General features: G+C 39.9%; 2 protein-coding genes across 11 annotated transcripts in view; both read right to left on the minus strand.

Annotated features, from left to right (window-relative positions):
• The window catches only part of ubap2l (ubiquitin associated protein 2-like), a 39,870-nt gene extending 34,570 nt beyond the window's left edge, over positions 1-5,300 (minus strand). For 2 of the 8 annotated variants that reach the window (XM_037539154.1, XM_037539146.1), the window contains exons 1-2: positions 5,003-5,294; positions 2,683-2,820 (exon numbers count right to left, since the gene is read on the minus strand). In XM_037539154.1, the coding sequence (XP_037395051.1) occupies positions 2,683-2,778 (96 nt within the window). In that variant the 5' untranslated portion in view covers positions 2,779-2,820; positions 5,003-5,294. Of the gene's footprint in view, positions 1-2,682; positions 2,821-5,002 lie in introns of all 8 variants that reach the window. The other 6 variants (XM_037539148.1, XM_037539156.1, XM_037539145.1 and 3 more) reach the window with 5 other exon arrangements.
• Positions 5,301-6,172: 872 nt separating this feature from the next.
• Positions 6,173-14,233, minus strand: part of tuft1b (tuftelin 1b) — a 34,389-nt gene continuing 26,328 nt past the window's right edge. For all 3 annotated transcript variants that reach the window (XM_017708543.2, XM_017708542.2, XM_037532393.1), the window contains exons 9-12: positions 13,252-13,357; positions 10,961-11,044; positions 9,787-9,878; positions 6,173-7,243 (exon numbers count right to left, since the gene is read on the minus strand). In XM_017708543.2, coding sequence (XP_017564032.1) covers positions 7,171-7,243; positions 9,787-9,878; positions 10,961-11,044; positions 13,252-13,357 — 355 coding nt within the window. In that variant the 3' untranslated portion in view covers positions 6,173-7,170. The remainder of the gene's footprint in view (positions 7,244-9,786; positions 9,879-10,960; positions 11,045-13,251; positions 13,358-14,233) is intronic.

Consider the following 14,233-nt stretch of genomic DNA (forward strand, 5'->3'; position numbering starts at 1 on the left):
TGTTGCACACTGAAAGCGACATGAATAAACACAAAAATATTCAACACAAATTTTTCACATCAATGCTAATGTTTTGGGGAATTTAGTCATGTTATTCATGCCACGACAAATATGAATGGGCAGAATGTCTTGAAGGGACATCTTTTGCCCCTCATAAAACAGGTAAACTATAATACCAGGTCAGCTAAAATCTCTCAGAAAAGTAAACGTAGCACAGAATTTCACCACCTCATTCAATACTGGAGTAAACAACCAGGACATGACATTTCAATCCATGCTATCGGAGGTAACAAAGTAACTGGACGCTTTTTCCCGTACTAACATCATGGGTCTGCTCAAAAGGCGGACAACCAAATCAGAGAAAGGCTGAATTAATTAGGTCCCATGAAGGCCCACACAGCATAGTTCAACAGGTATCCAATGACCTATTTAATCTTTCCTGTGTACTGCTCTAATAAGATAATGGCTTTGGACCTGTACCTTCATAGAACATATTCAAGCCAAGAGCCACTAAAATTGCTTTGAACAAAGCAATCCTTAAAACAGAAGTAGATAAACGCATGACATGATTTCACAAGGGTACAATATGACCAAACAAAGGATGATATCAGGGTGAGAGAAATCACCTGATGTGATGCAAAGTGAAGAGAATCTTCCCAGTCTGACTCATTAAAGTCAACGAATAAATGGTGCTGTGACTGAGAGGAAGTTTTAAAGTACTGACCTACATAATTTTCATCCCTACTTTCATTACCTTAAAACGGGTAAAATCTTGCATGCTGCAGTAAATTCATGCATGGAGCCTAACACGCTTTAAATTAGCTCAAAATCCACAAGGTCCCAGGTGGAAAATTTATTTAAACAAAAAAACTTTGGGATAATGTTTGAAAGCACTTTTTTAAAGAATGATCTCATGAAAGAGGATTTTAAACCTTATTTTAAAACAGTTCATTTTTTTAACATCATATTTTATATTATTTTTTATTTATGTGTGATCTAATGACTGTTATGGCCATTAAGCAGTAATTTTAGTAGTGATGGGCCAGTTGGGAGCGATTTCTAACAGAGTTTTGTTAGACTTTGCTCGGTTTCAGTTTTAGACAGAACCTTCTCAGGTTGTATTTGGCTTTGGACCAGAATGTCAGGACTAATTAAAGTTGACTATCAATAAAGACCATTGCATATTATGCACTGCCAGAAAATTCAGAAATGACAACTAACAAGAACTCTCTGAGCCACATATGTGCCAAACAGGAGCAGCTCAGGCTGCTCAGGCCACGTTGCTACTGGCTTCAGGACTGCTGAAGGACGTCGAAAATTTTGTGTATCGTAAGCTGCCAAGAAACTTCAGATACATTTGATTTTAAGTCTGCAGCAGCCACAAGGACACACACAATTTTGTCGTTGGCCACCATCTCACCAACCAACGTTTTTGTTAGCAAGGGCTTTTATATTAAGCTGCTGGGGAAGAGACAACAGACAACATGAGGACTAGCCTGTCATGTCCTCTGATTAAATGTAAGTGTTTAGCACAATAACAACACCAGTTTGAGATTGTAATTTTACCCATTTGTGTGGCAAATTGAATCATTCTTGGACACCTGGCTCGGAAATCTTGTAGCAGAAACTGCTTAACATAATGTTTTAGTTATAAACAACAGAATTAATTCATTAATGTTGTGCATCGATCAACGTTCTCATATACATAGACATAATTATCTTTATTAAACAGTAGAATACACAAAAGGGAACATAACAGCTTTTCCAATGACATCTAACAGGGAAAGTCAACCAAAGTCCGTCAAGCTTTCCAAGAGGAATGTCCTGCACGTTACCCAGCATTTCCTCCCAGTACTGAAGCAGGGCAACATTTTAGCAGGAATGGACAGGCATTTATCATAATCATGGTCAATATCTTACTCACCTGTATTGTGATAATTTCTTTAACATAAGTTTGTTTTCTCTATGAAGAATAATTTTAGCAACTACAGTACATTTACTACCTTAACAGCGAGGCATCACAACCAGAAATGCTGTGTTTTAGGAGCAGCCATATGATGGCAACACACTGGCACTAGAATAGCAATATTAACATGAAGAACATCAGTTCTTTCACTTCCTATCTTAGGTTTAATAATCAGCCACCTATTACTGATTAAAGCACCACTGAGATGGGATCACTAAAACCAGGATGCAGGGCAATGCAAATTTAAAACAGGCCAGCCATAATGTTAACAAACTGCACAGGACAGAACATCTGAATATAACCTAGACAGATAGGAGTGACTACTGAATAGAGTCACTGCCAACAGACCAAAAAAAAAAGCTCCATACTCTTCTGCCCTCACATACACAAAAAAAAATCATTTAAAACAGGCATTTCATTTGAATGTATGAGTTGTTCACTCTAACCATCTACCTAGCTGTCTTAAGATATCATTCTTCACAGGACAGCATTGAATACCAACATGGCAATTCACAGAACTATGGCAATAATGAAATCTGGGGACATTTATACAGACTAATTTACAGTATGCACATTAAAAATGTCTAGCAAATTGGATTCGGATGGAAGTAAAAAACACAAATAACAGCATTACCCCACCTTCCCATGTAAACCTAATCCTCTCTGAATAGACCACGACACTGTTTTTGTGATACAGCGTGTGTGTACGCACTCACCTGAGGCCTCTGCTTGTGCTGTGACTGGCTCTGTGTCTGACCCTGTGTCTGCTCCCAGTTACCCCGGTTTCGGCTGCCGCCCACCGATGTCATCATTTACAGTATATACAAATAACAGTATTTACAAAGGAATAATACCTACAAAACACAGAATTTGCAAATTAATGAAGTTACAAGCCACACGAAACACACATTATAAACACGACACATCTTCAATAAACTACAATAACTGAGGAAGTTGTACTCTAATTTAGTGAGCAAAAACAGACAGAAGCAAATATTCACATTAAAGTCTGGGAAACGCAGGTTTTTCAAAACATTTCTATGATAAAACCATTAAAGTCCAAGTCGTTCAGAGTGGTCTGATGTAAAATGCACCACTCTAGACAACTTTGACAAGTCAGAATAGTTCAGAGTGGTGGTCAGCGTGGAGGCTTCGTGGCCTTAAAAACCACCTCAAACAAATATCACACGAAACGGTTATGAACACGCTGCCTGATGCGCGAAACATCGGTTTCCTAATATTTTTGTTCTTAAGGTCCAAACGCCAAAATAGTACCCAAATAAAACTTAAGACCCTACTGTACCGTTAACATTTCACAGCATACATTAAACTACGCACATTGCATAACTCGGAGGACACGTGCAGCCTGACTGGTTCTTCTCGACTATACATAAGAGTTACGTTTCCTTTGTAAACATCGTGACCATCAACACCACTGTAAAGACAGCTGAGGTGATGGGGGTCTAGAAACGAAGCACTTCGCACCAAACCAACCTAAAAATGACTCCGTGTACACCAGAGCGACAAAATAACGCAAATGTGTATTTTTTATCAGCGGAATTTCTCTTTAAAGGCTGCAGATCGAGACCAGGTGCCATAACAAACCACGAGGAAATGGGGGTGGCAACAAGCAACAAGAACTGCGCACTTTTTTTAGACTGCACGTCCCCAAAAACTGAAGTAATCAGCTTAAGGCTGCGAGCCGTCGCACCTCGGCGCGTTTAAAACGCGTTCACGGGGGGTCGAAAGATGGACGCCGTCGTTAACCTTCCCTCAGCTACAGCACAACGCAGGGCGACTGTGGCAAACCAGGCACATAACCAGGGCGAGTAGGCGACGGCACGAAACGTGAACGAAGTCACACAGCTCTAACCAAACCGGCTCCAAGGAGCACGCCAACCGCGAACAAGCGATAAAAGTGCATAGTGTGCAATTAAACCGCATTTTCACTGATTACACAAGCCCGCGCTACTTCACTGACACGGAAAGCTGCTCACAACAGGAAGGCTAACCCAGCTAACTGAGCTAGCGATCCGGATTAAAACCCAGCAGCAGCCTGGCTACATTAATCATTGGGCTCTCCTCGTTTCCTATTATGCAATCCGACTGGGTAGTTTCTCCGCAAAAAGAGCTGGCTGATCGTCGCGGCTTTGTTTAGTCAGCCACAAAGCCATGAATGTGTGCCCGTGCACCTAAACTAGCTGGCTAGCTGGCACAGCACGAGCCAACGGGAGCTTAAGGACCTTAACGGTAGTTAGCGTTAGCTAACTGAGGCTAACGGCGGCTACTTTAGCTGGTTAGCACCAGATTCGCTAGCGTTACTTTTGAGGCTCGTTGACCGGCACACTGGGTTAAGACGGAACCAAGTGTTTTCCGTTATTTACAAAACAGGAAAGTCTAAAGGCGCCAATAAAAATATTCGTACTATTAACTCAAAACAGTGTGAACCACGTTGATATTCGGCCAACTAGCCCTAGCGTGTTCACCCCGTTAGCATTAGGTTAGCTAGGTTAGCCGCCTGCCCGACTCCAGTAAAAGTTGTTTGGTTAGCTAAATTAAACAATTTCACCAAACGGCCGTTTTTGTTAGCGGGTCGTTAATTTAACCTATTAGACGTCTACCGAATTCAGCTCTCGTTGTTTTTAGGGCCTTTCCGATATTATCCTAGTCTCGCACGTCCAAAGGGGAACAGGTAGGCTACAGCAGCAGACGCGCTGACTGGCTCCGTTACACGCTGGAGTGGCTTCTCCGCTCGCCGCCTCCACCTCATGGCCGACCGGCTAAACTACGGTGTTGACCAACACAGAGCCAACCCGACTGATACTGTGGGCAAATACCCACTGGATGCTCAACGTACTTGCTAACCACGAACAGCGACTAAGTTTTCTCGATCCGCTTGTTCCGATCATCGGCATCGCTTTTGCCAGCCTAGCCGCTATCACAGGAGACACGCCGTTCCCGGAGACGCGGCGGACTCGACGCCGAGGCCATGTAGGCCTCAGACAACGGCAAGAAATAAACAAGCGATGCACTGACCAGAAACCCGTGTGGATGCCTCGAACTTTGCCGACTAATCTGGGACTCGAAATCGACCTCCCAAACGAGCCAGAACTGAAAGACGAACTCCCGAATCCTAGATCGCTCCGACTAAGCCGAGTGCGAGGCCGAACCGACTCGCGCAGACAATAAAGCCAGGCTCGGAGTTTGTCGTTACCTGTTCGTGTTCCACACTGCCGCCCAAAGCGCGCCCAGGCACTGCAGCTTGAGCACACCGCCACCATGTGACCGGCACGTCCAGCTTGAGCTTAGTTCACACCATCTGCACTGCGAAGCTAACGCAGCTCTAGGCAGAGGTGTAGTTAAGCCTTAGCTAGTTCTGTTTTGTAACGTCTTTCCACGAAATATTAACTTACTATGTCGGGGTAATAACGTGCTTTGTGTCCAGAATTTTATACGAACTTATATCAAAATCATGACTTTTTATATCATATGTCGAAATACTGACTGAAAATAAGTACGGATTTAAACTTAGTATCTCGAAATTCCCTGCTAGAGCAGCACTGCTGGACTTCTTGATGCTCTGTGCTGTTTGTTTCAGCAGGATAATGACTTCGACAGGAATAATGACTTTCATTGGAATTCATAATCTTGAATAACTGAATAATTCTACGTTTCTATTTAAAGAGAATTCCAGAAAGTCAATAGAAAATAAGTCAAAATTTTAAGAAAATAGTCATTATTTTGAAATACTATGTACAACGTTCAGAAACGAAGTCCTTATTTCGAGATATTTATAGTTGAAATGTCGACATGCTCATGCTAAAAACAGAAGGAGAAAGAATACAATTAATATTTTTCTTCTGTACTTGGTAGGAATGGACTTTCATATTCCTCTGTATGTAATTCCAAACAGGGATCTTCCAACCAAGAAGTGAAAAAATATATATAATTATATTATTAAGTTGCGCTCTGGGAGTTTATACGTGGATAGGCTGCTACAGGTTTATTTCAGGGCACTGAATTCTGTCTGTAAATGATGCTGTAATATACTGTACACTGCTCATTTTAAGCCATTTGAAATGTTGCCTGTGACTCTCCCAGAACTATGATGTTAAAAACCTCAGCAACAAGTTTCATACTTCATCACTAGATGGCTCTGTTCTCTCTCCCTCAAACGTCTGGAATGTTCATAGAAGAGCCTGAGAAGACTATTTTATTTACCTTTATTGATTCCCAATACACAACATAAATACAGAAATACATAGCAAAACGAGGAGACCGCCTCTGTACATATTCTATGAACAAAAGAAAGTGTTCAGATTTCACATTCAATATGGGAATGGTAAACTGCTTACAGTAACAGTGACAGCAATGGTGTGATCTGTTTACACATTAAAAGCAACTGTTAATAGTAAACATGTAGCTCTACAAAGGAAAGAGGTCAGTATTGGAAAAGTACAGTGTTTCCTGTAGGCATAAACTAGAACTATATCTACATACATGGCACATAAATAAAAAATGGACATAATTTTTACAGACATACATCTTCCCTAATCCTGTAAGAAAGGACATATTCAGTGGAAATTCTCAAAAAACTTTGTTAAGTCTCAGATTTGGCTTAAATTGAGCCCTTTAAGAGTTTTGATGCAGACAGTTACGGTCTTTCTGCAGATGAGTTTGAACATGAACAGTGACCATGTGGCAAAGCACACATAAAATATGCTGTTATAAAAAAGGATAAGCTATAATATTAAAGAAGGTTCTAAGGAATTCTGTTCTAAGGTGCGAAGGTATTGACATCTTCTTGAAATGCATTCGATCTGTACCTTTGCTGCGAAGCCACTTTCTAACTAAACGTTTATATCATCCAGCTGTGTACAGTGCACATCTATAATAAGTGGATATTATTGGATGTATTACTACAAACCAACTAACAGATTAGCAGCGCACATACTGTGACATCAAATGACCTAGGCGGAGTATTGTAATCCACATGCTCTAGGGCCAAGATATATATGCCTTTCAATACCTCATTATACTTGAGTGCAAGCACGGTTCTGATATCTTTGGAAAGAGGTGCTTTACTAAAATGATGTAGCTTAAGGACTAAACAAAATGCTTAATGTGGGTGGCTTCTGGTTGGCTGCACATATATACTCCAGAAATGCATATTTGTATCTTCATTTTCTTCCATTTCTGTGCCCTCATGACTTGATCTCTATCACTTTGATGAAGGGCAGAGACTTGTTTCCGGGACTTGATGGTGTCAAAGGCTTACTGTAAAAAGAAGAGAGTTTAATTTTGAGTTTGTCATTCACCAATTATACACACTTCAGTATCACATTTAGCTTAGGCAACCTGTAATACTCTGTAAATTGATATATAAATGTCTGCTTTAGAATATTCTGTGTGTGTCAAAATCCAGGTGTGATACAGCTCAAAAACAAAAGTCTCCAGAAAAGTTTATGACCTGAACATTAGGTTGAAACCTGCATGACTTTCACAAGGGCCAAATTGTTATGGTCAGATGACTGGGTACAAGCTTGTGGGGTGCTCAAGGGTGATGAAGGCTAACCCGTCTGGTCCGAACCAACAGAAGGGCTTCTGCGGCAAATGTTAAAGAACTGTTTGTGATGTTTACAAGAGGAATATGTAACTGCACCCTATGGTGCATGAGACTGTGGAGCCACAGACTGGTCAGAAATATCCAATGAGCCCCATTTTCTTTAACATCACGTGGACAGTGTTTACCTGAGGAAGTGATGGCACCAGAATGCACTGTGGGAAGAAAACAATGCTCTGGACAGTGTTCTGCCATGGGCATGGGAAACCCTGGGCCTGCGCATTCATGTGGACACATGCCATCTACCTAAGCATTGTTGTGAACCAGGTATACCCAACCATGAAAATGGTGTTCCCCAATGGCAGTGATCTATTTCAGCAAGATAACACATCATGCCGCACTGCACACATTGTTTGGGAATGATTTGAGGAACATGATGAAGGTGTTGCCCTTGCTTCCAAATTCTCCCAATCCATTTGAGCATTTGTGGGATGTGGAACAAGAAGCCTTATCTGTAGATCTTACTGCACTTAAAGCACCTGCTGCTTACTTTGCCACCAGATATCACAGGGCACCTTCCAAGGTCTTGTAGAGTCTAAGCCTTGATGGATCGGAACTGTTTTGGTGGCACAACAGCATATTCAGCAGGTGGTCATAATGTTTAGGCTCACTGCTGTGTGTGTGTGTGTGTGTGTGTGTGTGTGTGTGTGTGTGTGTGTGTGTGTGTATGCACACATATGTATGTTATATACACAAAGGCCACATTTTATTTTTTATTTTAGTTTTTTCTCCTAATATGTTAAATTAAACAAAGAAACAAAACAAATGCAAATAAATTAATCATGCATTAAAATGTGCAGAATATGATGAGTTAGAAAATCAACAAAACATATTATTCGACCAGGAGACCCAAAACTTTTGCATTCGACTATATATATTTTTCATTGGCTTCCTGATTACTGGCACCATTAGATTCACTTATTAACAAAATACAATAGCATTTATCCAATATATTATTAACTATTTATGTTTTGTTTTAATTAATCATAGCTTTTAGTATACCACCAGGGTATCTAGACGTACTGAAGATGCTGCTGAAGGTGAATTTGTCCAAGAATCAGAGCTGGCCGTTTCTCAGGGTCACCAAGTCTCCAACATTGTGATAAGACACCATCTTTAAGCCGGCAAGCAATTTTGGAAAGCTTCCCAGAAGAAAGCTCAAACCACAAAAATGAGCACTCAGAGTTAATGCGACTGCATTGCCAGATGACATTGCAACTTTAACTGGAATTGCTCTCTGTGATCAGTTGAGATGGAAAAACACTTCAAAAGAAAAGCAGTCATGCAGAAAAGAACCTGATCTCCACTCTAACATATGGAGGAGGTTATGTGATGTGGCAGAATTGTTTTGCATCACGAAAGAGTCTTTGTTTGAGTACAAAGAGTTTATTTTTGCGGGGAGGCAAAGGTTCCGTTGTTGCTGGATCTTTCCTCCAGGATGAGGCAACAATGAAAACCTGTGAGTAACCAGACCATCACAAACTAAGAGCATACGCTCCGAGAGAGATCTTGTACCTGCTCTCAGATCCCTGGCGAATATTGGGCGCTAGTAATTGCAGCACAAGACTTTTCCAGAGGAAAGATTTTTTGTATGATAACAGCCAATAACATTACAGTTTTAAATGGTGCTTAAAAGTAAAGTACGTTCTTAATAATCTAAATATTATAAATGTTTAAAAAGTTAATAAAATGCTACAGAGTATCTCTTTAAATAGCTGTATCTTATGAACGCAAGCCTCTCATGACAATTATGAAGTCACCAAACATAGTGGAGACAGAGTCAAAGCACATTTTAATGCACAATTACTGTCCAATTGCTGAATTTAATACGATAGAAAGAAATAAAAGGAAAAAATAAAATGTGGCCTTGACACATAACATAACACCTTGAATATGCTTTCTTTTTTTTTAAATCTTAAATTCATGAAATAAATTAAACTGCAGAAGAACATCATATTTGACTTTGGTCTTTGTAGAGAATATGTTCATTTATCCTCTCAGCAAAATCCATAAAACATGTCATTTGACCAGGGGGTGTTCAATATTTTGCTGACTACTGTATGCAGGAAAACAGAAAATTAGGTTGCTGTTTGAAACTAATACATTTGAGCACAAATCTTGATTTGTGTTTGTACACTATCTTTAGATCTTTTAGCTCTCTAAAACATTACAACTTCAGTTTGTTGCGTCAGATCACCTGTATACAATCTGAGCTCCCTTCTCTGACTGGTATGAGCTGGGCATCTGTTTTCCCAGGCAGAACTCCACCTGGTCACGCATCTCTCTGTTCTATATGAAAGAGAGGGATTACTGTCAGAGAGCAACAGAAAGTGAAGCAGACACAGAGATCAATAATAGGGCTACACAATATACTTGTCCCCAGTTGGTATTGTGATACTGGCCTCTGCAATGCTGACGTCACAAATCTGCGCAGTATGCAAACGACCCTCTAATCAATAACGGAATGTTTAATCTTCACCTGATCGTAAATGTGCTTGGATGAATAAAGGAATTACGAAACATTTTGGTCCTTAAACACATCACATTAAAGGTTTGTCAAAAATCAAATTTTGGTTTATGGTTTTCCGGTTAAATCAAATGTAGTCGATCAGCCAAGACTTGGTTGGTGTCCAAATTTTGCTTCTTCACTTTAAAGCTGGAGTTACAGGGTTAACACTGCTTTAACCGCATGCAGGTCATCATTAAGGTTGTGTGATTTAAGACAGTATGACTTACTGTGTACTAGAAAAATGAACAAAACTGCAGATTAGCCAGTATAAAAGAGGTGTTTACTTCAAGTTATTGTTGCTAAAGGAGGTGCTAAAAGCTACTGACGGAAAGATTTCACATATTTTACCACTTTCGTTGAAATCGGGGATCGGATTTTGCAGGGGATTCAGAATTCAGCACGGCCCTTGACTAAAGGGCCTGTCACCTGTGCTCAGCTACACGATAAAGGTTTGTTCGTTTTCATAAAGTAAGTCACACTGAGCCCTAAACCATATCAATACATCTACTGATGAAAAGCTGATTACATCTGGGGTTAACGAAAAATTGTGTTCATTTGATTTTTTCACCAACAATTCCTTTAAAGGCTCACTAATTCATCTTGGCAATGTATGTTGCAATGTAGCATTCATTGCACTGTGGTATTCTGTCCATATCGTGAAGCCCTTACCAGAATACTGAACTGCTGCTTTAACTGCCCCTTTAAACACACTCTTTGCATTGCTGGAGTGATAATTAGGTCCATTTTGGTGCATATTTTTGGTTCATTCTTTGGCTCCTTTCTTGTTTTTCAGATATGGCAATATGTACCACAGAAAAAAATCCCCCAGCACCTTTCAACCTTAATCAATACTGGCACTGACCTCAGCTTCCAGGAATGCCACCTGTTCCTCCAGGTCACCAATCACACGATCCCTCTCCTGGATCATAGTCCGTGAGTTCTGAAGCTGTTGGCACATAAAACATACACATGCATGTTGTTTTAGAAAATGAATGGGAAATATGAACAGGTTTCCGCCCACATACAGTTATTTTTCTGTAATATGTGTCAAATGTCCATGCCTACATAATGTATGGATCATTTCAGTGGATTAGCTAACAGTCAGAGCTGAAGACACAGATCAGGCTTTTAAATGACTTGGATTCAGACTAAAATCCCTTTGCTTTGAATGACCCTGTATCTTAATAATGTTCATTTTAATAAAATAAATGATGGAACATCCCATTTTGTCACTCCTGGAACACTAATAACTCCTCTGGAATGTTACTCAATGTGTCAATGGGACACATTTACTTCAAAACAATCTGATCTAACCGCTCACCATGTGGCCATTAGGGAGAGGGCTCAGTCTCCCTTCCTGCTCTAAAGTGCCAGGGTGTGGCTAAAATAAGGCCCCGCCCACAGACACAGACTCTTTGTTTAGGTAGTGACATAAAAATATGGGTGCCATTTTTTGAAGTTCTTTAATTAAAAGTTAAATTCTATATATTTTAACTTCACCTTATGCGAAATTCAATTAAAACAGGCTACAAACAAAACAAACAAACAAAAAAAGTATTATTTTCACAAGTTGAAATTTAGGGGTTAGGGTTTGGGACAGCCACCTCCTAAATAGAAAGTACTCTACAGATGATGATTTAATGTTTTGTCAGTTTTCTAACTGTGGGTAGGCAGGAGGGAGGGAGTTCAGATTTGTATCTGTGTCTCATTGCACATCTTGTTTTCTGTCTAGAATTAATCTAAGTTGTTCACAAAAAAATGATGATTTTGTATTTGTATTTGTACAATTAGCTTAATACTATCTTAAGTAGCGCCTTGGGTTTGAACAGATCATAACATAATCCTTGTAGATATCTAAGGTGTGAATATTTGTTTTTTTAAACCTTTTCTTTTACTGTGAGACTGTAGTTTGAACTAATTCGGTAGAGCATTACATATAAATATTAACAGAAAATGTGCAGACACGTAACATATACAACAAGCCAGTTAATAATGGACCACAAAAACGTAACATTTCGAGTTTAGTTTAGAAACAAAAATGAGTCAGAGCACCGTATAAATCAGGGCACTCCAGTGTGTAATATGAGATGTGGGCCTGAAAATTGACCAGGAGGAGGGTGCATTGTTTATTCATGATGAGGGCTTAGTTTCACTATTTGTCTGCTCTACTTAACTGGGCTTGGGCTAATCATCGACTGTTTCCTTGTCTTCATTCATCATTCAGTCTTTCTTTCATTCTGTCTTTATTGCAATTCTTTGAAGCATAGTCGCACTGTGTGCATGTTGATTCAAATGTGCTGTACTGTATTATAATAATAATAATAACAACAACAATGATAATACATGTAATGTATCTTTAATTATAGCACCTATCATTTTAGTTACATCGCAAAGTGCTTCACACAGCAATATAAGAAACTCTAGAAAGATTAAACATCATGCTCTGAATGAAAAGAACAGCACAATTCCAAGCAGGAGAAAATGAGCTACAGCAGTTCTAAGCACACTTAACAAATGCATTTCAATCAGTATTTAAAACCTCCCCTCAAGATCGCATTCCTAACATCCTAATAGGAGCTATATAATAAGTCCATATGATAAGGCTGAAATTACTATTCAGGTATTTGTTTCATTTTATCATTGAAAGATGGAGAAACTACACAAACACCGATTTTATGTTTTAACAGGACTGTGAAATGAGGCAAGTTCACTCACATTTGCGAGTACATAAGAATGGTGTATTACACTTTGCTACCACAAAACATGAGTGCCTGAACGTGAGAAGGCAAAGGCTAACTAAGCTGACCACTGCAGCAGATATAAGCTATTTCCAGAAACAGTTCAAATATATTTCTCTGACAAACTAACATCTACCATCATCCACCAGTAATAAGACAACAAGACCTCATTAGCATCCGACTGGCTCCTTTAAGTGTTAACTAGTGAACAGAGGCCACAGCTGCTCCACTAAAATATCATGGTCAATTGTATCACAAGCTGTAATTCTAGCAAGCTACTAGAAGCTGTACTACCCCAGCCAGTGCTGACTGTGTTATGATATTTCTGAAAGCCAGACCAAAAAACTCTTTTTATAGTTACTTTAAAGAGAACACAGCTGTTTGGTGGTATGTGGAATATGTGTAAGTGTGTTACCTGTCCAATCATGTGTCTGACTTTCCTCTGCTGGCTCTTGAGCATATCATCTAGATGATGGAGTTTCTCTTTCTGAACAGCCAACTCTTTCTCCAGCTTCTCTTGTCTAGAGTACACACACATCCACACAAACACACACAATTTTAAACTTAAACTGCACTAGTTATTTAGCAGATAATACTTGGCTATAGTTATGAAAATGAGTTTGTGCTAAATTACTGAATAAGCCTGATTTTGTCCTATACAAGTGCCTTGTAATTAGCTACTAAGAAAAATACCATTTGCATTAGCAGCATTATTTGCATGTTGTAAAGATTCTTTAGTGCTTGTATAGCTCTTTATAGGTATCTTTATCCAGTTTCCAAAAAAGTTGGGACTGTAGGTGAAATGCAAAAAAAAAACCCAATGAGGCAGTGACTCATTTTTTTTTTGCATTTCACCTTTGACCTGTACTATACAGAAACAGTACAAAGACAAGATATTTAATGTTTTACTTCATGAATTTCATTGTATTTTGTAAATATACACTCATTCTGAAACTAATGTCTACAATATGTTCCAAAAAAGTTGGACAGGTCAATTTAAGATTAGATCCACTGTAAGAAAAGGCAAGGCTCTCGATTTACCGGTTGATCTACGTTCCCACCCTCATCTATGGTCTTGAGCTTTGGGTAATGACCGAAAGAACGAGATCGCGAATACAAGCGGCTGAAATGAGTTTCCTCCGCAGGGTGTCTGGACTCTCCTTTAGAGATAGGGTGAGAAGTTCAGTCATCCGGGAGGGACTCGGAGTAGAGCCGCTGCTTCTCCACATCGAGAGGAGCCAGCTGAGGTGGTTCGGGCATCTGGTTAGGATGCCTCCTGGACGCCTCCCTCGGGAGGTGTCACAGGCAAGTCCCAAGGAGACCCCAGGGATGACCCAGAACACGCTGGCATGACTATATTGCCCAGCTGGCCTGGGAGCGCCTCGGAATCCCCCCGG

The sequence above is a fragment of the Pygocentrus nattereri genome, chromosome 1 (assembly GCF_015220715.1).
Source record: "Pygocentrus nattereri isolate fPygNat1 chromosome 1, fPygNat1.pri, whole genome shotgun sequence".
In the NCBI taxonomy this organism is placed as follows: domain Eukaryota; kingdom Metazoa; phylum Chordata; class Actinopteri; order Characiformes; family Serrasalmidae; genus Pygocentrus; species Pygocentrus nattereri.